Genomic DNA, 25,329 nt, shown 5'->3' with positions numbered 1-25,329 from the left:
AAGTCAATAGGAGCAAAACACACACACATACACGCACACACGGCTATATTGTGACTCATGATTCTGCAGTTTGAAGTACTTCCGACTTCAGAGGCGGCAACATGGAAACAGAATAGCTGCAGCCTCATTAATTCTGTTAAACATGCCGCCAGATGATTCCAGCTGGTTATTGGCCGTCATATCAGAATCACAGACAGAAGCTTTGTGTCGCCTCTGAGACACTTCAATGGCTTCCTCAGAAGGAATGCAAAGTGCTCTGGATAACACACCTAGCCAAGCAAGGGGCGGACTTACTTAAGCCGGTGTACTTTAACCTGGCATCAAGCCTCACACACACACACACACACACACACACAAACTTAGAGAGTTGCTTACGGGAAGAATGGGTTTCAGGACAGCTTCTTTACTTGCAGTCAGATGATAGGAGTGTCAACGTAAAAATGGGACAGAGACGGAGGTGAGAAGAGGACAGTGAAGCAGGAGAGCAGCCATGCCGTGGAGAAGCCCTCTAGCTCTGATCAGAGACGCTCTGAGAGGTCAGAGGGCGAGGGACAATGACACCCGCAACGTGGTGTCCAACCTGCCCTACGAAGGCCTGGACAAGTGCAAACAACCCAACCGCTACTTCCCCGGCAACGCCATCAAGACCACCAAGTACACCCTGCTCACCTTCCTCCCCCAGAACCTCTATGAGCAGCTGCATCGCTGGGCCAATTTCTACTTTGTGTTTTTGGTTATGCTGAACTTTGTTCCTGAGGTCAACGCCTTTGAGCCCACGGTGGCTCTGATCCCCATCTGTGTCATCATGTCTCTGACCGCTTTGAAGGACGCCTGGGAGGACATCAGGAGGTACAACTCAGACAGGAAGCTCAACAACACGCCGTGCTTCATCTACCAAAGGTAACTGACTGAGCAGGGATCCACAGACCTGCACCGGAAAAACCCACATTCTACATTACATGCACCTGTGTGTGTCTGTGTGAACGTGATACAAATCTAGTGTAGATGTGTGTGTGTGTGTGTGTGTGTGTGTGTGTGTGAACGTGTATGTTTTGCGCAATGATGTGGGAATGTGTTTGTGTGTGTGTGTGTGTGTGTGTGTGTGTGCGTGTGCATGTGTGTGTGTGCGTGTGCGTGTGTGTGTATATTTTACTTCCTCTGCGGTTCAGCTCCCCACGGGAATTTTTGACCTAGAAATAGAAGATGTGTGGGAGATTATGCTTCTTCTGAAGAGCCTCACAACAATATCATCCATCCATCGCACCGCACACACGTGATCAAATCCTCTCCTCGGTGTTGCGTCAGCGTAGACAGTAAGGTTGGCACTTTTCTTACGATTGAATTCCTCATGAAAATTGTAGATCGTATCCACTCGTTCAACGCTGGGATTTATTGGAATAAAGAGGGAATGTAGATCTCCTCTGAATGCGGTGTGATTTTGTATGAGGAGATTCCCCCCTGTGGTGAATCCTCCAACATCTCTGAGGGGTTTCATCATTCTACCAGCAGCTGCTCGCTTTCAAACATCCCAGGAAGAGTCAGGAGGGATGTTGGGAATTGTGGCCTAAGCTGGGGAAAAGCCAGTATGGTGTGTGAGTGTTTGTGTGCATGTGTGTGTGTGTCTGTATGAGAGCAAGACAGAGTCAGATTGTGAGTACTAACATTTCGGTTAGAATCAGGGATTGTTTTCATTTGGGGTGTGTGTTTGTGCGTGTGTGTGTCAAAACTATTTTGAGAATGAAGTTGAGATATATCGAGGAAAAATGTTACAAGAATAAAGTTGTAAATAATAAAAACACAACAGTAATACAATAATACTACAGTATGAGTTTTGTTATAGTTGTTTGAAATTGACAACACAGCAATACTGGTGCAAAAACAGCTTTAAGATACTTAATCTACTACTGTGTGTGTGTGTGTGTGTGTGTGTGTGTGTGTGTGTGTGTGTGTGTGTGTGTGTGTGTGTGTGTATATAGATAAGAAGACCTCTGATCCTCGGCTTCTTCCCAAGTGTACAGATGTTTCTCGATGAGGATCCGGAAGAGATTTATTTTTTTAGACTTCACACCCTCTGGCACATTTAGACAGACTCACACATGGAAATAGAGTGTTTGCGGTGAATCCTCTAGTTACTTATTTGACGTAGGTGGAGAAAGAACGCCGACGTGTCATAGCAGTTCTTTAGGAGATCGATAGAGTTCATTCATCACGTCAACGTCACCTCTCACCTGTTTGTCAATGCAACTGTGGTACGAAGTTTAATGTCACAGAAGCCTCTTATCACCGTTACTGAACTCTTATCAATCTGCCTATAATCTAATTTATCTAAGAAAACATAACAGACTTTTTTCTTCAATAAGCTTCTGATGGTGAACTCTGATATTTTTATGTTCAATGTGGCGAGTTTAGTTTGAATGTTTTGTATCACTGGATCTCTCACGTGCCTCATAGTTACTTGATTCAATGTCAGCAATCAGAGATAAAGGCTTTATCACTGGAAAATTCATCATTGCCACTAAGCCATAAATAATAGGTGATATAATGTTTTGACACACTTCTGAGAAACGGCCCCACCTTCTCAGGACTTTCTTCCTCCTGCCTTTTGGTTGTGTGGAAAAGGCAAAATGGAGAGAAAGGTGGGGGCTTCCTGGGGGGCAACAGATTGGACAACACAGGATATATTAAGTGTGTGTGTGCTTGGGTGGTTTGAGGGTGTAGAGATGTGTAGTGGGACACCAGGGTGGACCTTAAGATGAATTTTGAGGGGAAATCTATGTTTTTGTAGATGTGCAGGTGTGTGTAAGCATCGTCAGTGTTATCTGCATGTATGGGTCCTTCTATGAGGAAACACAGACAGATGAAGAATGGCAAACGGCATCAGTCTGACTTTCATCCTGAGCATTTGTCTTTTGTCTGGTTTGGTTATAGGTGTGGTATTACATTTGCTGGGTTTGAAAGCCACCCGATCAGGTCGTACATGCAGGACAGCATACCTGCAGGGCACAGTCACCAGTGGTTGAACAGCACTTGACATGCAGGTTGTGAATCCTCTGCCCTGTGAAACCCTCGGGCAGACCCGGGGATGATGCTTTTTCTCTCCTTTGAACCTTTTGGAAAACGTCCCATTCCAAAAACTCTAATGTGTGTGTGATATTTGTGATTGCAGAGAAGAGAAGCAGTATGTGGAGAGGCGCTGGAGGGACGTGCGAGTGGGAGACTTTGTGAAGGTGTTTTCCAATGAGATCGTTCCTGCAGACATGCTGCTGCTGCACACCTCGGACCTGAACGCCGTGTGTCACATAGAGACGTCCAACCTGGATGGAGAGACCAACCTGAAGCAGAGGAGGGTGGTGTCTGGCCTGTCCACCACGGTGAGAGACGGAGGAGAATGCACTGCGTCTCTCTTCACACCCATCCATCTTTCTTCTTTTGTGCCATTTAACACACAGAGCAATTGTGACGTGTTCAGGGATTACATACTGAGCAGCATGACTTAAGGGAACAACAGAGCAAATACCAGTCAATTAACACACCTTGAAAGCGTATTAATGGCTGACCTCTTTCTTGTAATAATAACCATGATGTAATTGGTAAACCTGGAAGTACAGGTTAGGCTGCATTTACAAAATTTGCACATGAGCCATAGTGACTTGATGTCTTCTTCTCTTCTTTCCTAGAATTCTGAATTTGAGCCTGAAAGCTTTGCCTGCATAGTGGTGTGTGAAAAGCCCAACAACAATCTCAATCATTTCAAGTGTTACGTGTGAGTATCAAATACAATCACATGAATTCCCCAAACAGTTCATTGAACCTTTCAGAGCAGCCGAGTAAAACTAATTCCAACCCACTCACTGCACTTTCTGATGCTACAACCGGCATTACGAGACTGTAATAGACTATAATCGATTTCCTGGGGCTCCACAGCTTTTACAGCTGGTCTCCCCATCCTGTCCAGCTATGGTCATAAAGCAGGAGAATTGCTAATAGGGTGAATAGAAACCGTAATGAATATCTGGCAGTAGAAAGGAGGTTTCTTACTTTCTCCCTCTGCAGAGAGACACCTGATAAGGCCAAGCTGGGTGCTGGACTGGAGAGTCTGCTGCTGAGAGGCTGCACAGTGAGAAACACACACTATGCTGTGGGCTTTGTGGTCTATGCAGGTAAATACTCCACTCAGTCTTAAACTGTCTCACATCTAACACACCCCGCAAAGTGTAATGAGACAATAAATAGTTAATGGATGAACTTAATGGAATGGATGAAGCAGTTTCTAATCTGTCCTTTTTTAGATCTGTCTTAAAAAGGTTTTATCAATGGATTTCTTTCTGGATCACTAATCAGGAATACATTAATAGATTTAGGTTGCAGGGTTGTGAAAAACAAAACTTTAACTGGTGTGAAAATGGGAGTTGTAGTATGTTTTATGAAATTAAAATGTATCCACGCTTATTTTTGATATTCCCCATATTTTATTTTATTTTATTTTATTTTATTTTATTTTATTTTATTTTATTTTATTTTATTTTATTTTATTTTATTTATTCATTTATTTATTTATTTATTTATTTATTTATTTATTTGTTTATTTCAGACTTGCTCAGTTCTCTCTGTTGTATTTAGACTGAATGAACTCTTTTTGATCCCACATTCCAGGCTGTGAAACCAAGTCCATGCTCAACAACAGTGGGCCGAGATACAAGCGCAGCAAACTGGAGCGCAAGCTGAACATAGACGTCCTCTTCTGCCTCACTCTCCTCTTCCTCATGTGTCTCATTGGAGCACTGGGTCAGTGATACATTACAAGTGTTACTATAAAATCACTACATTACCCACACTGACTGAGCCTCACCTTCCAGATTAATGAAATGATGCCTGCATATTTCTGAGGGGACATTTTTATTTCCAGTATCCTCAATCGGTCACTTCAATGTGTCTGGCCAAGAGCCCAAACACATGCAGGTGGAGGTGTGGGGCCAGAAATAGCTGCTTCCCTGTGTGGCACTGGATGTGATTAATCCTCCGTCCTCACACTTACAGGTCACTTCATTTGGCTGTGGGTGGTACCTGGTGAGTCCCCTTACCTGGTGCCCGACAGCCAGGGTCACCTTATCAGCCCCGCTTTGTCTGGCTTCTACATGTTCTTCACCATGATCATCCTGCTGCAGGTGGAGTGTGTGTGTGTGTGTGTGTGTGCGTGTGTGTCCTCTCATCTCCTCTCCTCTCTCGTCTACCTCCATGCTCATCTCTCTCTCTCTCTCTTCCCATCTCCTTCTCCTCTGTCATCTTGTGTCCGGTTACATCCTATATTTCATTTCTCCTTCACTCTCTTCATCTCCTCTCCTCATATTACCTCCTTTTGTCTCCTGCCTTTTCCAATCATTTCTCTCCCTGACATTTTCTTCTTCCTCCTTCTCTTTCTTCCTTCCCCTCTTGTCACCTCTGCATTTGTCCTTGTTGTGTCCTTCATTCTGTAATTTCTCTTCTCCTTCCATTTCCTCCTTTAGTGCTTTAAAATTAACCCTTCTCTTCCCTCTTGTTCTCCAGATCCTGATACCTATATCCCTCTATGTGTCCATTGAGCTGGTTAAGGTTGGCCAGATCTTCTTCATCACTAATGACATTGATCTGTACAATGAAGACTCTGACAGCCACGTGCAGTGCAAATCCCTCAACATTACAGAGGACCTGGGTCAGATTGAATACATCTTTTCTGACAAAACCGGCACCCTGACAGAGAACAAGATGGTGTTCAGCCGATGCACCATCATGGGCACCGAGTATCCGCACAACGAGAACGGTAAACTTTACGTGCAACAAACTTAAAAACACATCCACAAAATAAAATCTCAAAAAGCCTCAAAATGTGCAGTGGACAGACCATTTATTTTCAAAAGAATGTAGCTTTTCTAGCAACTTCCTTATGTTATTGTTTGGAGTCAGTTATGTTCATTGTTATACATTGAACAACACTGAACTCTTCTATGCACCACTAGAGGCCTGTCTACTCCCTTTCACATATCCCAGCATGCATCACTCTTCTTAGTCACTGAACCATGATTAGCTCGTAGCTTGAGAAGCTTCCCCAACAATGATTGCGTCCCTTGTTTCATAACGAAGCCCTTTCAATTCACAATTGTGGTCAAAATCGACACAGTAAATTCACTTAGGCCCGAGCTGACATATTGTATCTAATCTCAACCAACTTTCTTTTGGAATTTGCAGCCGTCCGTTTAACTATCCTAGAAGAGCCAAATTCAGAGGAGCGGGACATCTTCAACCGGCAGCCACAACAATCAGAGGCCGCAGAAAACCAGGACGGCCACGCTGAGGATGAGCAATTTTACTACAACAGCCGAGGCAGGAGCAAGGCAGCAGGAAATACCCAGAGTGACGCCGCCTTCAGCAGCCCAATGGTAAGAAGAAAGCTCAGTCATATATTTAATTCAGAGGTCCTGGAGCTGTGAGTCCCCTGAATTAAACATCACCCTGATATCGTTGCTATGGGGAATATGGACACCAGCTTTTCATTTCATACAGGAGGTGAATTCAGGTAGTTAAGTTTAACTTATTCTACTTGATTAACAAATGTCCTTGCAGTCACAGGGGCACAAGTCTACATCAGCATAATTAATGTACAATACGTGAAGCTCAAACATGATGAATTTATCATGAATATAGTGTGGATTGGTGTAATGCTGCACAGGCGCCTCTGAGGACTTTACAGGGTTTGCAGATGTCTTGTCTTCCCTCTGCACTGTCCAATGTGTTTCTCTCTGACGCCTCACTAATGCACCAGCAGGAAGTTGTACTCTGAGTTTCTAAGTTCAAGAATGAACTTTGTGGAACGAGTTTAGATAAGAATGTGTGCAAAGTCCATCTTCCATTGATTTTTGGCAGAGCAGCTTTAGAGCAGAGATTATTGGTTTGGTCTCTTCTTTCCAAATTACATTATGCAGGAAATGGACTTTAAGAGTTCAAATTCATACTTTTCACCTACGGCCAGCTCCACAAAAAGAACATCCTCTCTCACTCCACATCGAGGCTCAAACTGCCTTTTGTTTACCCAAATCTCACCCCTTCCAGTGTCAGGAGGCCTCATGGTCCCAGTCCCTGCTGCAGATGGCCAAGCTGCTAGGTGTCAGTGATGAGCACATCCATTTTGGCTCAAAACTGGCCTCTTGTCTGTGACGGGACATATGGTCACGCTGGGCACCATTTGGCATAGGCTACCAATGTCACATAAACTGTAAACGTGCACTATACATTACTCATCCTTGTCCTGGTATACAGTATAGTACAGTATCTGTGTGTGTCTATTTTTGACCACGGGGTGAAAAGGACGGGCCACTTACTGTCGAGAAACAAGCTGAGACAGTAAAAGTCATGGGTTTATTCCAGCACAGATTATTTTTCCATATGTTGTGCCTGTTGTGCAGTGCCTCCTTCCTTCCTTCTTTTCTCCCTTCCATCCTTTCTTTGTACTTCCATTCCTCTCAAAAGCTTGACACCCTGCAAAGCTGCTGCAATGGTTAAATACTGATACATATTTGTGCAATCAGATCACGTCTGATCAGAGAAATTAGTGCATGTAAGGACGGAAGGATGCATTTCCACAGTTTGTCAACAGCAGCTTTTAATTAACAAACTAATGAACCTCACTTTAACAGGAAACTGATGTGGTTCCAGACAGGAAGCTGCTTCAGCAGATCAGCAGGGCAGAGAGCAGAAGCAGCAGCAGCCGGAAGACAGATCCCTACCTGGACTTTTTTCTGGCTCTCGCCATTTGCAACACGGTGGTGGTTTCCATGGCAACAGCACAGAGACAGAGGGTGAGTGTTGTGTTTACTGTGACTGTGGATTGGAAGCAGAGATGGAGGACAGAGTCAGAGTGAGAATTTGTCCTCTTCAAATTCCAAATATGAAAATGTTATTTGTTTTAGGATTTCTAGCCTAAGAAAACCACTGTTCAGCATTCTGACTGTAATGTAGTGGCAGCAATAACATAAAACATGATATTGTCTTATCATTAGCTCAGATTTTGTTGAATTTTTAATTGTGAGCCTTAAGTTTCCTCTTTCAGTCATAATTTGCTCTGTTACTCTGTAAGGCCTGATGAAATAGGTCTGCCTCTGCTCTAAATTGGCCTCCGAGGGGAGATTTGCAGGGGCAGTCGGGGCCGCCCTTATTAATTTGATTACTCGTTGTCTTGACTGTGCTGCTCTAAGGTCTAATGGGAGAAACTGATGTTTCTTTCTTGAGTTTGTAGCTGAAAGTTAAAGTTGTTATATTAAGCAGAGTGGAGACGGTCTACCAGGCTCTCATGAACTGAATGTTTCAGTGTAAGAAGATAAGTAAAATATATCTTTATAGAATGTTTGGTTCTAATGACAAAATGAAGGCATCTTTACGTGATGTATGAAATAGAAATTTTCTTTGTTTCCTTATTTTAAGGCGAGTGGATACACACGCTCCCATGAGTCAAGAAATCCGTTTGATACTTTATCCAGCCTAGTGAGAAAAGTTCCCTCCCCACGCCAGATTCTAACCTCCTTGAAGCACAAATCCAAGAGGAACCGGGCTTTCTCGGTGAATTCAGCTATAGAGGACGACAATATCTACACCTCTGAAAAAATAGAGGAATTTGGTGACTCCAGTGCCCCAGCAGCTTCACTCCATACTGAGCCCCAGAGCGGCTGGCCCGCTGTGACTGAAGATAAGCTGTGCTATGAGGCAGAGAGTCCAGACGAGGCGGCCTTGGTGTATGCAGCCAAGGCATATGGCTTCACTCTGCTGGCCCGCACCCCTGACAGTGTGACTGTGAGGCTCCCGAGTGGTAACCAACTGGTATTTGAGGTGCTGGACACCTTGACCTTTGACTCCGACAGGAAGAGAATGTCTGTTCTGGTGCGACACCCAGTTACCAAAGAGTATGTGCTGTACACTAAAGGTGCAGACTATGCCATCATGGAGCTGCTTGGTACACCCTATGCAGGTATAACAATCATCAGTCATCATCATCATCATCACCATCACCATCACCATCATCATCAAATTCTAGAAATATAACTGTGGTAATATTAAATGCAGAACATCTCAGTGGGAATCAGAAAGAAATTGCAGCAGATACCCAGAAACATCTTGACTGCTACGCTCAGAATGGACTGCGGACACTTTGCTTTGCAAAAAAGGTAAAAATTAGTCCGGTATATTGATATTGACAGCATTGGTGTCCTTTAAGAGCCAACAGTTCCTTTTCTTCTCCTTGCTGTGTGTGTATGTTGTAGGTGCTGAATGACAGTTCATATGAAAAGTGGTCAATGAAGAGACAGAGAGCTCAGGCTGCCATGGACAACAGAGAGATGCTCCTCAGGGACACTGCTGCACAGCTGGAGACAGACCTCACTCTGCTTGGTAACAACGCGTCGGCCATCGCCACGCTCAGCCATAACTTCAGAAACATAAAATATGTCCTATGGACCTACGGCGTATTTAAATCCAGCCCATCTTATGCCTGTGATTGTCCTGCAGGTGCTACAGGCATTGAGGACCGTCTGCAGGAGAGCATCCCTGACACCATTGTGGCTCTGCGGGAGGCAGGGATCCAGGTGTGGGTGCTGACTGGTGACAAGAGGGAGACAGCTGTCAACATTGGCTATGCCTGCAGGCTGCTGGAAGATGGAGACCTGCTGATTAACATGAGCTGCAGCAGTAAGGTGAGGAGCACGCCTGACTCACTTAAGGTGCACAATAAAAATGGCTCTGCATCTTTAACACGTAAACAATTCTAATTTGGGTTTGCAAATGATGGATGAGATAACTGTGTGGATTATTTGGTCTATTTCTCAGCTTTACACCAACTACTTAAAGTGTCGGTCACATTCTCTGTCAATTAGAGCCTTTGCTGCTGTCTCACATAGCTTAGCTTCTTTGTATTAGTTGCCAGCTTTCCTAGCTAGCCGCAAACTAGCCTAGCCTCTAAAACTGGCATGACCTTCTTGTTGTTGCCTGACAAATGTGTCAAAGTGACATGAAAAGGAATAACAAGAAATCCCTCACATTTTGCAATAAATGAAATATAAATGTAATTTCAACTTTAATTTCTAACTTTTAATGACTGCTTGTAGCTAGCTGGTAGCGATGCAGTTGCTAAGCTAAACTATTTTTCTCATTGGAAACGTGTAAGTATGTAAGGGATTAAAGTAAGTGACCATGTAATGAGTAGGATAATATAATATTGCCAACCATTGTGATTAATATACTGTACATATAATTTCCAAACTTAAGAACAATAGAACATCGTTTTTGGCCCTCCTCCTCCAGGTGTTTCCACTTAATCTGTCTGATTAGGCCTTGTTTCTTTGTGAGGGCTGGAAGTGTGTGTATTTTCCATACAGGAGAGTCAGGGAGCTGTCAAACAAACACAGCCTTTACACACCCACACAGGCCAGGGAGGAGAGAAGCACAAATAAGTGAAAACATCTGTGTGGGTGTTTCTTTGTTGCATGGACTTCCCTGGGTGTATTAACCTTTCACCACACCTGAGCTGGATGCTGCATTGGGATCAGATCTCAGCAGACACGTTGTTACACTATGAAAGCGTGTGTTTGCTTCACGCTGCGTCGACACGTTCACCCACGCGTTTAGAATTTGTCATAATCCAAACACAGCGCAACATCTGTATGCATGTGTGTATCTATCTGGCAGGACAATAGCTCGTTTCAGGTGACAGCATTGAGTTGTTTTGGTGTTCACGCACTTCATTTATGTCTTTTGCACGTTCCAAAGTTCAGGAGATATTTAAGTGTGAAACTGTCTCCCTCCCGTTTAAATAGCGACCACTTTTACTTCTTAACTAAAGGTCAATTCCTCACATTTCCATTTAAGAGAGATAAGATGTCAGGTTCTCTGTGGTCATTAAAGATCTGGTAGCACAGGAAGGAGCCCTTCATAACAGCCTGGCCATGTCTAATCGTCCCTGGCCTCAAATAGAGTGAAATTACCTCTCGGTTTTTTTACCTCTCTAACGGATGCACGGGGAGCTTTCTAGAACGCACATGAGACCGAGACACTGGTGATGAATGGAGCGAGTTACCCCCAAAACAATAACTAATACTTTCATATCTAATTAATGCTCCAATATTCAACCCTCGGAGGAAATAGCCCCTCTATTATGATCCAGAGTGGAGGGGTGTTGTTAATGAACAATGTGTACCACTCTAACACAATTGACCATCAAAATCCTAAGGGATGAATTCCTGAACCACCCCACCACACCTAATGAAATTCAGCCGGCAAGACAGATGAAATAAACACAGGATGTGACCCAGTTTGTATCAGCACATCAGCTTTCCCTTTAGAGTAAGAGACTGGAGATATTTACAGGCGGCGCTGATGAATCAGGTGGCCGAGCCGAGCTTTGTAATTGCTCTCAGGCAGATATCATGAACATGACTCAATAACGGAGTGGAGCTGTGGCTAAGAGATCCTTTTACCGGCACTTAAATCTTAATTTAATCTTTAGTCCATCTTCACACTGAGATGGTTTTGTCTTCAATACCTTTCTTATTTTATTGCTGATTATGTGAGACATCCTGTCTAGGTCACATCCCTCACATCGCCTCTTCACCTGTCAAGAGGTTCACGCCTGGATTTGATACTATAGTTGGTTGGTTGGTTGGTTGGTTGGTTGGTTGGTCAGTGTCTGTGTCGGTTAGTTTGGTTGGTTGGCATTTGGCATATTTTCCCGCTGAAACACAATCAGCAAGTGCAGTTTCAGCCAAATATGGATACCTTTTTGAAAAATGTTCTTTCTTGTAATGAAGCAATTAAATCTTCTTATTATTATAGTCATTCTTCCCTACTTTGGGCTGGGAAAAAAAGTTCTGTCTTGTTCAACCTTGGCAAGGGAGTGAGAGGTAATGAGTCCCTTCAGATCCCACTTATTATTATCATCTCTTCACATATAAAACATAATAAATATGACGCCGACAGTGAAATAATCAGATTGTTCCTTGCAGCTGATGTGTGCATCCACCTTGGACTGCAACCTGCAGCAGGTGAGAAGCTACGAGAGCGACCTCCAGACAAGCGCTCCCATCATCTCCTTGGTGATCGATGGACCCACCCTGGCCTGGGTTCTTGAAGCCGACATGGCGGACCTGTTTGTGGAGCTGGCCAAGCGATGCCGATCTGTGATATGCTGCAGAGTCACACCGCGGCAAAAATGCGATGTGGTCAAAACCATCAGAAAGAAACTCAAGGTCATGACGCTCGCTGTTGGTAAGAAACTGATGAATATCTCTCAGGCTTTAGACTTCTATTTGTCATCTATTTATCAGGGATTTGAATTGCTTATATCCAAAGCAAAAGCAAAATTGTTGTATACATAAAGAATGAAAAGTCTACAACATCAATCTCAGAAAAGTGAGTATTTTCTCTTTATTTGTCTTTATTCTGTGCTGAATCAACACAAAAGCAGATGTTGTATTAAAACGGTACAGCGGCCCTTAAAGGCCACGTTTGTGTTCCCTTGCTTTACTTTCCTGTTTCCTCTGTGTTATGTCAGCATTTTTGTCTTAAGTCTAAAATAAAACCAAATAAGTTGATCCATTATCTTGATGTAGCGTCGGGTACTACAGGAGGATGATTCATGTGAGGGAACAAAGGCAGCATTGCGTGAGGGAAGACAATAGTAATAAGTCTGCAAGTTCTAATGTTCTACTCTTCCTTTTCCTACACTTAATCCTACACATGCTGAGACATTTTGGAAACCAGAACAAACAGCTCACACACACACACACACACACACACACACACACAGTCTCACTTACCTTGAATTGAATTCCCTCTACAGCCTTTAAGAGACTCCAATATTGGAAGTGAGAAATGTTTTCCGTACCAGTTTACACCAAATCCCTGCAGTGGGTTTATAGATGGTGATTTTAGGCTGTGAGATGTAATACTTGTATGATAAGGATGATGTCAGATGTCAATTCTTGAGGAATATATGTGTAAAAGTACAGACAAAGTATACAAATAGAGTTCTTTGGATGGTAAAATCCTCAATAAAGGTTGTTTTGGTTCTTCAGGTGATGGTGCGAATGATGTCAACATGATCCAGGCAGCTGATATCGGCATTGGGATTTCCGGTCAGGAGGGGATGCAGGTCAGAACGTCTTTACTGTCTTCTTCTTCCTTCAAAGATGTTTTTTGCTGTCTCCTTTGCTGACATGTCTCTGTCACGCCGCGCAGGCCGTCATGGCGAGTGACTTCGCCGTGCCGCGCTTCAAACACCTGAAGAAACTCCTGCTGGTTCACGGACACTGGTGCCACACTCGCCTGGCCAACATGGTCATTTACTTCTTCTATAAGAATGTGGTGAGTGTGTGTGTGTGTGTGTGTGTGTGTGCGTGTGTGTGTGTGTGTGTGTGCACCTCTGCACTACATCAACCCAACGTCTGATGTGTGTATCCTTTCTTTCCAGGCCTACGTGAATCTGCTCTTCTGGTTCCAGTTCTTCTGCGGCTTCTCTGGCACTGCCATGATTGACTACTGGCTGATGATTTTCTTTAACCTCTTCTTTACCTCCTTGCCGCCCATCATGTTTGGGATTATGGACAAAGATATTTCTGCGGAGACGCTGATGGGGCTCCCCGAACTGTACAGGACCGGACAGGGTTCAGGGGTCAGTGACACTCCTAATGGCTGCATCCTCAAATGTTGTATTTGTTTCTAATTATTATACCCATGCATGTGTGTTTTTAGGAATACACCAGGTCAGCCTTCTGGATTTCCATTGTAGATGCCTTCTACCAAAGTCTGATGTGCTTCTTTATTCCATACTTGGTAAGAGAAACTCTGATTGTTGGTTGGTTCTGTTTGTAATGTAACATCCTCAGGTTTGCTGCTTTCTGTATAAAATTTTGTGATTTTTCTTGCAGACGTACCAAAATTCAGACATCGATCTTTTTACATTTGGAACTCCTATGAACACAGCTTCCTTTTTTACCATCATGCTGCATCTGTCAATAGAGATCAAAACCTGGGTGAGTGCTTGATTGACAGACAGAGGTAGAAAACTTCTTTTTTTACCTTCTCTCTTTCATTTCGACTTTTACCGATTCATTTGCAAAAACTCTTTTATAGACTGATAAAAAAAAACAGTATTCACAGTAACATCAATCAAACAGATGCTGGTTTAAAATAATATAAAAGTACACAGAAATAACATTAAGTTTGATTGATTGGACATGAACTGTAGAATAGAAATATGGCTTTAAAAGTTTACTTTATGTGTTATGTTCACAATTTAAATCACTAAAACGAGTGTAATGGTGGACTTTGGCTCTGTTGTGTTCCTGTCTTGCAGACGGTGGTTCACTGGGTGATCATGCTGGGCAGCGTGGCTTTGTTCTTCACTGTGACTTTGGCCTATAGCGCCATCTGTGTCACCTGTAACCCTCCTTCCAACCCATACTGGATCCTGCAGAGCCAGATGGCAGACCCCATGTTCTACCTAATCTGCATCATCACTACTGTGTTAGCTCTGCTGCCCAGGTATCGTCAGTATTATTCATCCTGTGTCTGTCTCCTTGGAAACCCAAGGATGGTCACTAGAATACGCTTGTTATTGTGATGAAGTAGGTTTTTTTGATGACATTTTGGAGCATGGCTAATTACAGACATTGTTTGGTTTCTGGTGAAGTTTGCTCTTTGTCCTCCTCAGGCAAACTGTGAGAAAGCTTGTCTATTATTATTTCAATCAGTTGTTTAGTCAATGTCAAAATGTCAAAAACAGTGAGAAATCACATCCCCACAGACTAAAGCAATGTTTGAAATAGCTTCTTTTGTATGAACACATTTATTTTACGGTTACATGAACCTACAAAAACAGAAAAGAAGCTGAAACCAGTTTTACTTTACAAATGATTAAAATCATTAACCACGTAATAAAATCCATCCATCCATCCATCTATTCTTTATGAACTGTTGTTAAATAATTTTTTCCGTCCATTAAGTATTCATTCATTCATTTCAGCACTCTGTGTAGATAAGTTATTGTTAATGAGAGTAGTCACCAGAAGAATCACCTTTGCACTTTTATTTGATTGGATTGCAATCTTGGATTTGTTTGCCAAACATGTATATGAAGGAAAAGTCAGATATGCTTGAGTGCTTCACTGTGAAAACCCCGTCAACCTCACAGTCCTGCTTTATTTTGCAGTGTGGATCATGACCCACTATGAAATACAGGGGTGACAGTTGTTACGGTGTAGCCGGTGTGGCCTGATTTGTAATTACTGTTTTTAAGGCCAGGAATGACTCGCTCTGCCTCCTGGTGCTGATGCCTTTGAAAGTGCTGATATTTAGAGGGGTTGCTCTGTTTTACATCAAAGGGCTGCATATTTTTCACTGGCCTACTTTCTCATCGCCACACTCTCTCCCTCAGGTACTTGTTTCACGTGCTCAGGAACACTCTCGCCCCCTCCCCGCTCGTCCGAGCCAGGCACCTGGACCGGCTGGAGCCCTCCGTCAGGGAGGAGTGGATCAAGGAGTGGAGGAGCTTTAGGGGTGGAGGGCAGGTCAAACACTCTGAGCGGTCTGCCTCACCCTCTCCCACCCTCGGGAACTTTGAGAACATCTCTACGCCATCCATAACTCAGTCTGATCTTACCTGGGGTGAAATGACAAAGAATGCCGTCACTGCAAACGATCCCAAGCCGGTGAACCTATGACAGTCAGGGACTTGTTGGTTTCCTGCAGGCTGTATGGATAAACAGATACAGCAACACTACACTCACATGATTATTTATTTAGACACGTGTTTTAAAGGCACAACACTGTATCAGGTAATGATAAATACTGTGTTAAGTTGAAGAAGGTTCATATAAGAGCAATCGTGCAGAGAGATTCTTCCTCTCTCACTTCAAAACAAAATTAATTATGGTTTAATTTGTAATTAAAAGTCTTGACGGGAAAGTTCCTGTCTTATTGTGCTCTTAACAAGGATTCACACATTCCTGGTGTATTTGTGTAATAAGTCATTAATTAGTCGTCCCACCTGCGCCTTTAAACAATAGCACGTTATCACAAGAATGTGCTGAGTTGCTTTAAAGTCTCCCCACCCCCGTCAGACACCTGTATATAACTGACTCTATGGAAACCTCATCTGTGACTTATGTTTGCCACACACTTTGGCATTTGGCACACAGTTTTATTGTATTTTTGAATACTAGTTGCCGATTAAGAGATTTAATGTTTTTATAGGCTGGGCCTGTAAGCGGTTTTGTGACAATAACAATATTTTAAAAGGTTTGTGTGTGTGTGCTTGTTGTGCCTGTGTGTGTTTGCGGCCCCGCTTTAGATGCATTCCCATAAGGTGTGTTTTTCGTAAAGGGAATGTTAATGAGTCAAATGCATCAGTAAAAGGGCTGAGTTACCGCTGCCATACCTCATTACACTGAGGCACATTTGCTTATGTAACCTTCCACTGCCTCCAGATAGGTCATTGCTGCCCTCTAGTGGTGAAAAGAGAGAAACGCAGAAAGGTCAAAAGGGAACAAAGTGGGAAAAACATTCTTTCACAGATTTGCCAAAATCCTTAAAACCAACTCAGGCCAATGGTTCTCAAAACGTGGCCCGAATATTATTGGTGTTTTCGTTTGTGATGCTCGTAATAAACGCACAACAGCAACGAGTCAAACAACTACAAACTAAGACAATTAGCAAATAAATAAGCAAATTATCTGTTAATTAAGAATTGGATTTTGGTTGAGGAAACTTGTGTGATGTGCTGCTGTGTGTTTGTGTCAGGAACAGCTCAGGGATTTAGAGTTGGTGTCTTGTTGCTCCTTGGCTGTTTGGGTTTGCTCACAGATGGTGCTTGGTTCAAACCCACTGGCTTAGACACATGACTCTGTATTCTGAACAAAAGAGAAACCAGAGGACACAACAGTATTAAAACACAACTTTATTTCTGATAAAGAAAACAAATAGCACTTACTTTGAAGCAGACATATTCAGGGCTTTATGCTAAGCAAGCCTCTCACTGATTTACCTTAGACACAAAAACTATATAAACGTGCTAATGAAGCTGAATTAATTATGGACTAAATTAACAGACCCCATGTTCTACCTAATCTGCATCATCACTACTGTGTTGTGTTGTAGAGAGAGTTGTGTGGCTGAATCCTCCTGTTTGAAAACTTTGCTGCTTTGCCATTTCTAACCAGCCAAAGAAAATAAAACATAAATGCATAATTTGAACAGGAAAACCTCTTTAAATAATCTTTAGATACAAAAATAGGAACACACTTAAACACAGTGACATCACACACTGCAAAGCATTATATTGAAATAGTTCAGCCTCAAGCATAATGAAGTTTCATGAAGGACAAAGATTTATAGTTTCATCTCCTTAGATTTGAGGCTTTAAGACCCTTTGAGCAGCACTTGACCTATCAGAAGATGAACAGCACAAGTGGATTCATTCATTCAAGAAACAAATCTGAAGACTTGTAAAACTGAATCAAAGATGGTACAAGCCTTTATTAAAATTTTTACAAATATCAGACGGTTAAACATTTGAAAAACAAAATTAATAGAGCCTAAATAGACCAGAAGATTATAGATTGTATGTTGTGTGTGTGTGTGTTCTGTTTGTACTGCACTGTTGTTGCTTCAGACAAAGACTGAAACCATTCAGGTGTCGTCCTCCTCACACTGAATTCTGAGACATGGAAATGATCAATGTACATAGATGAGTCAGGTTGAGGCAAAAAGGTAAATAAGTCAAGGGACGCACTAAACAACACACTAAGGTGACATGTAACAGAGTTCACGCAGTGTGTAATAATTTAGGGAGTGTAAGGGGGCCATGTATTCACAAACTATGTTCCATCACATACTGAACATTCCCATTACAGTCCAAATAGGTCACACCACAATATGTATGCATAGAAAGAAAGCAGCAGGCCTGCATTAATGAAGATAAATCAACAGAACAAATTTGACCAATGTAGCTAATTAAGGGAAAACACTCACTGAACAATAATAACACCACAGCTGTGGAAATGACCTGCTTCTAATATGCCAGTCAAGAATAGGAAAGGGAAAATTTTTAATCTTCCCATCGTCTGTAGTTATTCTCCAAAAAAAGCACCTTTTATTGGCGTCTGATACAGAAACTCTACATAAGCAAACTGAAGGTGTAGAATGTGTGACTGTAGCTGATTCACACTCATAACTGTTCATAGAAACAACGCTACTCCCCCAGCGACCTTCGTCCTACCAGGTGGGCATCATATCAGGGAACCACAAGCGGCCCAGGTGCTTGGACACCTCGCTGTGGATCTGCTCCATGCTGTAGCTGCTGTCCGGGATCAACACCTCTTCCATGATTGACAGCTGAGTCAGACGATCGCCGCACATCTTCACAAACTCCACGAAGCCGCTGCACGTCACTTCACACTCGCCCAGCCCGATGGCCGTCAAGCTTTTACAGCGTTCGGCTATACGGATCAGCTCCTCGTCCAGGGGCTCCAGGCCGTTGGCGCACACCACCAGCTCCACCAGCCGGGGGCAGTACAGGCCGATGCGCCCCAGCATCTCTTTGCTGACTGACCGGCCAAAATACACGTGGGTGACGGGGGTCTCCTCGCGGAAGAAGGGCTCAAACTCCTCTTCGTAGAGGAAGAAGTACATGACGATGTTGACCTTGGGCGAGTGTTGCACCAAGGCCTCCCAGCTGCTCCTCTTGATGGTGTGAAAGTGCGTCTGGCCCGGGTTTTCACTCGCCACGTCGATGCGGAGATGCTCCAGGTGGACGTGCTTTTCAGTGGAGAGGGCCAGCAGGAGCTCGTCGCTCAGCAGGTGGTAGTTCAACGCCAGCTCCCTGAGTCCATGGCACTGGTCAGCCACGCACAGGATTCCTGAGAATAAGGAGAAGTCAGATGATCCAAATCACAGCCAACAGCTCAAATTACAAAGCAAAAGAACTGAACCAGGATTAGGATTTAAGCCCACACAGGTGTTTCCAGTTACTCTGGTTGCTGAGACTTAAAATTGAATGGATTACTTTAAAGAATAAGAATCACATTCACTCGCCTTCATTTCCAGTAAGGAAGAGAACTTCTACATTTACATCCTGACACAAATTTAACACACTTTACAGGAGTAAATCTGGTCCTGACAATTCCAGTCTGCCATTGACTTGAAGGTGGATTGTCAGGTGGAACAATGGATAGAGGGTAATTAGATAGCTGTCAATCAAACAGCCTGTACACACCCAACACTGTCACGACAAGAGGATTATCCAAACAAATAGAATAGTTCACAAACACCTGTGCGGGTTCGACAGCAGATTTGTACTTCTTGCTTGAAGAGTCCTGGACACGACCAACAGGGTTAATACCAACCACCTGTGTTAGTCCTTATTTGAGACAATAAATTGGCACAGCGATCGCTTAAAATACTGAATTGAGGCCCTTTACTTTAGTGAAATCAAAGAAGGTAAAAAGATGAAAGCAGAAAATGGAACAGCTCAACTCTGGATTCAGTTTCCTGAAACATGCAACATTACGTCATCAGTTCTAGCAACTCGTGACACTGAGTCCTGTACTTGTCTGCCTTCATCAGCCCTACTCCTCCTCCTCCTCCCTAATCTGCTACCGTAATTTAGTCCTGGAGTAACTAATTTGAGTTGTGCTTGAGGACTATTTATAGCTGTTAATGTGTTTCTCATGCGTGTGCTGAAACACAGTCACCTGCTGGAGAGACGTGAGGACAGCTGCTCATCTTCAGCAATTTCAGGGTGTCGCTGTTGTTGGCAACCAGCACCTTCAGAGACGGGTCATCCACAGGCGTGTCGTCGATCTTGATGGAGGACAGGGACTTGGAGTTGACAAACACCACTGTCAGCGCAGACACAAAGTGGTCCTGAGGACAGAGAGACAGCGAGACACCCCAGAGTTCTTATGCGTATTTATTTGCCAGATGATTAGGGTGCAAAATGTGTGTTTATGAGCCTGACACGGTGGGACAGCAAAACCTCATGAGGAGTGATAAGGATGACATTTAATTGGTATCCATACGACAGCAGTTTGGACGGGCACAGGCTGTCCTCTTACCTGAGACACATCCATGAAGCTGGGCCGCGCTGTGGAAATCAGCCCCAGGGTCTTAATGGTGCAGTTCACCAGCTGGGAGAGAATATCGCAAGCCGCCTCTGCAGATTCTGTGCAGCTATCCACCTGGCAGTGATTCACCAGTTATGTAAAGAAAAACACACACACACACACATACAAGACTGGAGGTGTTGGAATAATTGTGTAACCTTGACAATTTTAAACACACTAATGCTGATCCATGTCAGGATCCATTCTGCAGACGATGCTTTTGTGACAGATGTATTATGAAAGTTGAGGAGGAGGAGGCCAGAAGAGGAGAAGAGAAGGAAAGGGAGAGCTTTTCTTCTTCTTCTCTTACCTTGAAACTGACGTACTGCAGGTGCTGGGCGTGCTTCTTGATGATCTGCTGGATGAGGTCCGGGTGAGTGGAGCGCAGGTAGGAAGTGGCGGGCTGATTGAGCTCAAACTCAAACCTCCTCCACAGATCCGGGGTGTGAAAGACGTCGTTCCAGCGGCGGCACACAGACGAGGCCCTGGCCCGGTCCACCAAGGACAAGTGCTGGAATATCTGCAGGACCACATGTTGGGGGAGGTTCCCCCAGTCCTCCGCCCGTCTACCTGGGTGGCCTGGATTCATGGTGAAACTGGACACCCCATGTTTCTCCCTCTTCGCTCTCTCCTTAAGGTTCTGGCACTTGGACTTGATACTCGTCCCACCACGTTTCATTCTAAAGACAGATCAACACAATGTGAGGTCATGAGACTAAGAGAGCAAAACATATAACAACAATAAACCGTTACAAATACTTTGCACAGCAGTTGCATATCACACTTCTACTGGTGCACATAACATAACATATCACCTGTTGAGCCATGTGAGTGTTGCCAGTAGCGACACACACATCACTCACACACACACACTCAATGTAAACAAATATAGCTTCAAGTAAAAACACGGATTAAGGCAATAAGAGTCACTTCACTTACATGAGTGGATCAAACGTCGCATTTCCACGCGTGTGTTGCGCCCTGCCGCCGGTTCACTGGAAGCCATGGCCGCTCATAATCAGCGGGGAGACGCAGGCTGTGGCTGATTGGGGACAGCAGCTCCAGTAATAAGCTGCGCTCTCGGTTTTGGCGACAGATTGACGCACAGCGCCGAGCAGCCGGTACACGTGAGCGGAGAAAGCATGGAGCTGCAGCGTCTCCAAGCAGCAGGATGCGCGCAGCGATTAACCATGTAGAGGAGGAGGAGGGACACACACACGCACCAGCACACGCACATGCACACACATTTGAACACGTACAGAGTTTAGTTTAGCCTTGAGTTGTATTGATATGTTGCACTATGTGTCTGTGTTTGTTTGTTATTGTTGTTGTTATTGGCCTGAGAAGGGAAGGATACAACGTGCTAGTACGAAAGTAGGTCAGTGTGTCAAAGTACGATATGTGTGTGCGTGAGAGCGAGAGAGAGCGAGAGAGAGAGAGAGAGAGATCATAACATTTTATTCAGGTCTGTAGGCTGAAGGTTCTGGGAATCGATTGTCATTCATAATTCCAGTTGTCAAAATGAACTGTTGCTCCCTCAGGATGGCCACTGGCCATGGCACTGGTCAGCCACGCACAGGGGCAAATAGAGCTGGTCTCTCTCTGCCGCTGCTGCGTGGGTCACTCTGGTACGTGTGTGTGTCTCTGTGTGTTAGCTGTGTGAGAAAGGAACTGTTTGTTTATGTGATTAATGTTGATGTGGGAGATTTTGTGTTAAAAGGACATATATAGGTTGTGATAAAGAGTAGGAGACTTAGCAATAGATATAGGGAAAGATAATTTGTGTCAACTATTGATGAATTAGAAGAAATGAAGGGGACTTTTTACTTTATAGAAGAATGAGCCTCGAATAAGAGGACAGGTATTTGATTTGGTTAAATATATATGAGCCCCTATATAGGACAGTGTTCACTTGATAAAATAAATGAGCCATCTTTGGACATTTTAATGATAAAATCATGAGCTTCTCTCCATCAGAGGAGACTTTTTTTAACTTGATAAAAACAAATGAGCCTTTTTGGACGTTTTGTGTTTGAAAAGAAGTGGAGAGATAGGCACATTTGTACACATAAGCATGAATAAAGAAAAATAATTCACTAAGAAAAGAGTACAAAACAATACATGTGTGGGTGATAAATTGAGTGCTGGCTATGCTGTAGTAAAAGCACTAGGAACTGGATTTGTGGTCGAGAAGGCGGAAATAGTACCACAGCCGGCATCAGCACAGCTTGCTGAACTTGTGGGGTTAACTGAAGCGTGTTTGTTAGCAGAAGGAAAGCGAGTGACAATATACACCGACTCTGCTTATGCACATAATGTGTGTCATTTGTTTGGAGCGATGTGGAAGAACCGAGGGTTTAAGAAAACGGATGGTTCTCCAATACAGCATCATGCACAAATAATGAAGTTGTTGAATGCTATGATGAAGCCTAGAGAAATAGCAATAGCTAAATGTGCAGCACATAAAGCGGATGCGTCAAAAATCACGCAGGGGAATAAAGCAGCTGATGAAGCTGCAAAAGTAGTCACGGGTGCAGACAAATTGGGCAAAGTTTTTCTGGTTACTCATGAAGTGGATTTGGAAGACAAAATTACGGCAAGGGATGTAATTTTGATGCAGGAAGCTGCTCCTGCAATGGATAAACAGTTGTGGCAAGATCAAGGTGCCACACAACATTCTACGGGTCTTTGGAGAAATCATGAGGGGCTGATAATAGCACCTCCGGACCTGTTAGGTCTTTTGATTCAGGAAGCACATGGGTTAGCTCATGTTGCAAGGGGAGAAGTTAGAAGAAAGATCACAAAGGAATATGGATTTTGGGCACCATGTTTGCTTGAACAGATTGATTACTTTATAGGCAGATGTACTATTTGTCTGAAAAATAATGTTCTGGAGGGTGTGATGGTTCCTCCGGGGTACATTCCAACTCCGAGGGGGCCTATGCGAGAACTAGTTATAGACTTTGTCGATATGATAAAACCAGTTGAAGGAAAGAGATATATGCTAGTTGTCGTGGACAGATTTTCACGATGGCCTGAAGCCTGTCCAACTAAGCGGAAAGACGCTCAGTCAGTTGCCAAGTTCTTATGTAGAGAGGTCCTAAGCAGGTGGGGACTTCCAGATCGGATATCCTCAGACAATGGGAAGGAGTTTGTTGATAAAGCTGTAAAATTGATTTTGAAAAAGTTAGAAATTAAACAGTGTCTCAGTGCAGTTTATCATCCACAAAGCCAAGGGATGTGTGAAAGAATGAATGGAGTGCTGAAAAATCGGATTGTGAAAATTTGCCAGCACACGGGTCTTAATTGGATAGCAGCACTTCCACTGGCGTTAATGGTGTGTCGTTCAAGTGAACTGCGTGATTTACATATGATACCTCATGAGTTACTTACAGGGAGACGGATGCCAACACCTTGTTTGCGAACAAGTGGAAAGGGTCCAAGTTTGTCTGTTTTGGAAGATGAGATGCGAGCGTATGTTACATATATGGCTAATTTGCATAAAAGAATATCCACATATGTTTCAGACAGGCAAAGAAAGGAAGAACTACAGGAGAAACTCGATGAGCAAAGAAGAAACACAGTGCAAACTGGAGACAAGGTGTTCGTGAAGGTATTTAGAAGGAAGTGGTATAACGAACGCCGTGAAGGACCATTTGAAGTTGTTCGCAGTACGGGAACTGCGGTTCAGGTTAAAGGGTCTCCAACGTGGTATCATCTATCACATTGTGTTAAAGCGCCAAGAGAAGAAGCGCCACGCTCACAGAACCAAGAGGTTGAAGGCTCAAGAGAGCTGGGAGAAAATGTGGGAGAACATGCAACTGAAGAGATGCGTGAAAATCTCCAGAGTCGAAACCCGAAAGGGGAAACCATCACTGTTTTGGATAGTGTTGAGGATTCTGGGCACATTGCTTATGATGCCAGAATTGACTATGCAGTCAAAGGACAGGAAAGAAGGTTTGTTGACATCGACTGTCAACATGTCCCTGAAACATCAGAACCAGTTTCAGAGTTTCAGGTTTTTCGATCTTGCACTCCGTAAATTGCACCTGAGGTCAGCAGCCTTGGGCTTAAACTGCTCAAATATAGTTAACAGTCTAAATATATATATTCATGTTAAGAGTAAAGATAAAAGTTTACATACCAAATAAAGGCCATTACAAAATGAACTGTTACTCCCTCAGGATGGCCACGTAGTGTTTACAGTGGTCTCAGGTGTTTTGTCAATACCCACTGAACCGGTCTTTTCTTGAGTGAGAAGCAACTGTATAAATATGTCAGAAAGTCAGAGATCCAGAGGCGACTCATTCCGGCTGCAGAGTCTCTCACAAGCGTTCCATGGTGCTTGTTATGATGCTGTACTTTGTATAATAAAACCCCATTATACAAGCAAAGACAGTGTCAGCGGAGATCCTTCCTTCCTTCATCTTCACATCATCGCAACCCAAGATTACACTAAACTAGCAAACAAATCTACAGAAGTTCTCACAGAGATAGAAACACATCGTGTGAGTTTCTATTTCACACAACAGAAACACACCAAACCCAGCAAATAAAGTAGGATTCCTGTGGTCCAGTCATTTAGAAGCATCATCTAAGTGACATCAACACTGGACCAGTAGCAGTTACCACTTCGTGCTTGACATTTAATCAGAAAGAACTGACAGAATAGCTAAAACGCAAAGTCTGCACAAGAAACTAGGTGTCAAACTACCCCTAAAATTAAAAGATAACCTTCAAATACCATAAGCAAAGTGTTGTGTAGCCAATTCTTCTCTTCTTTCTATTGTCTTTTCGAGAGTCACATTTGACGGACCCATATCCTTTGTGATTCAATTTACTGTATAAACACACGCACGCGCGCGCCCGCGCGCGCACACACACACACACACACACACACACACACACACACACACACACACACACACACACACACACAGGTGTTCATGGGAAGGAGGAAGCTTAGACGTGGAGTTTTATGTCCCGTGTTTCGTCTGTCAGGTTCTTGGCTTCACTGGGTTGCAATTCTTCAAAAAACATGTTCCTAAACTAAACCTCACCCTTCCGTAGCGTGAAACTTGCTATGCCATAGCCATGAAATTGTTATATATCTTCGGTTTTGGGGCGGAACCTCTGTGTAATTAGATGATTATAT

The 25,329-nt window shown here is 43.5% G+C and overlaps 2 protein-coding genes across 2 annotated transcripts; one reads left to right on the top strand and one right to left on the bottom strand.

Moving 5' to 3' along the window:
• The first annotated feature begins 245 nt into the window (after positions 1 to 245).
• atp10b (ATPase phospholipid transporting 10B) lies at positions 246 to 17,138 on the top strand. The gene is made up of 21 exons (XM_076164987.1): positions 246 to 900; positions 3,167 to 3,371; positions 3,678 to 3,763; positions 4,054 to 4,160; positions 4,654 to 4,785; positions 5,038 to 5,165; positions 5,545 to 5,797; positions 6,223 to 6,413; positions 7,668 to 7,829; positions 8,452 to 8,992; positions 9,088 to 9,188; positions 9,285 to 9,411; positions 9,529 to 9,713; positions 12,018 to 12,279; positions 13,089 to 13,165; positions 13,252 to 13,377; positions 13,484 to 13,684; positions 13,765 to 13,845; positions 13,941 to 14,045; positions 14,369 to 14,556; positions 15,449 to 17,138. The coding sequence occupies exons 1-21, from the start codon at positions 491 to 493 to the stop codon at positions 15,732 to 15,734; spliced, it is 3,954 nt and encodes a 1,317-aa protein (XP_076021102.1). The 5' UTR covers positions 246 to 490; the 3' UTR covers positions 15,735 to 17,138.
• Positions 17,139 to 18,063: 925 nt separating this feature from the next.
• On the bottom strand, positions 18,064 to 22,001 carry fbxl3l (F-box and leucine-rich repeat protein 3, like). The gene is made up of 5 exons (XM_076164962.1): positions 21,114 to 22,001; positions 20,485 to 20,854; positions 20,127 to 20,249; positions 19,764 to 19,935; positions 18,064 to 18,929 (listed from the first exon to the last, which is right to left on the bottom strand). The coding sequence occupies exons 2-5, from the start codon at positions 20,851 to 20,853 to the stop codon at positions 18,286 to 18,288; spliced, it is 1,308 nt and encodes a 435-aa protein (XP_076021077.1). The 5' UTR covers position 20,854; positions 21,114 to 22,001; the 3' UTR covers positions 18,064 to 18,285.
• Between the last annotated feature and the right edge of the window lie 3,328 nt (positions 22,002 to 25,329).

The sequence above is a fragment of the Genypterus blacodes genome, unplaced genomic scaffold (assembly GCF_046128005.1).
Source record: "Genypterus blacodes isolate CSIRO-AG114 ecotype Tasmania unplaced genomic scaffold, CSIRO-AGI_Gbla_v1 ptg000139l_1, whole genome shotgun sequence".
Classification (NCBI taxonomy): Eukaryota; Metazoa; Chordata; class Actinopteri; order Ophidiiformes; family Ophidiidae; genus Genypterus; species Genypterus blacodes.
Note: the sequence above shows the minus strand (reverse complement) of the source record. Positions and strands in the feature narration are given on the sequence as shown.

Coding starts and splice junctions, on each gene's coding strand:
- atp10b (XM_076164987.1), top strand. CDS start 491: ATGCCGTGGAGAAGCCCTCTAGCTCTGATCAGAGACGCTCTGAGAGGT. Junction 901..3,166: donor CCGTGCTTCATCTACCAAAG/GTAACTGACTGA, acceptor TTGTGATTGCAG/AGAAGAGAAGCAGTATGTGG. Junction 9,189..9,284: donor CACTTTGCTTTGCAAAAAAG/GTAAAAATTAGT, acceptor TGTATGTTGTAG/GTGCTGAATGACAGTTCATA.
- fbxl3l (XM_076164962.1), bottom strand. CDS start 20,853: ATGAAACGTGGTGGGACGAGTATCAAGTCCAAGTGCCAGAACCTTAAG. Junction 20,250..20,484: donor TGCAGTACGTCAGTTTCAAG/GTAAGAGAAGAA, acceptor AATCACTGCCAG/GTGGATAGCTGCACAGAATC. Junction 19,936..20,126: donor GCTTCATGGATGTGTCTCAG/GTAAGAGGACAG, acceptor CTCTGTCCTCAG/GACCACTTTGTGTCTGCGCT.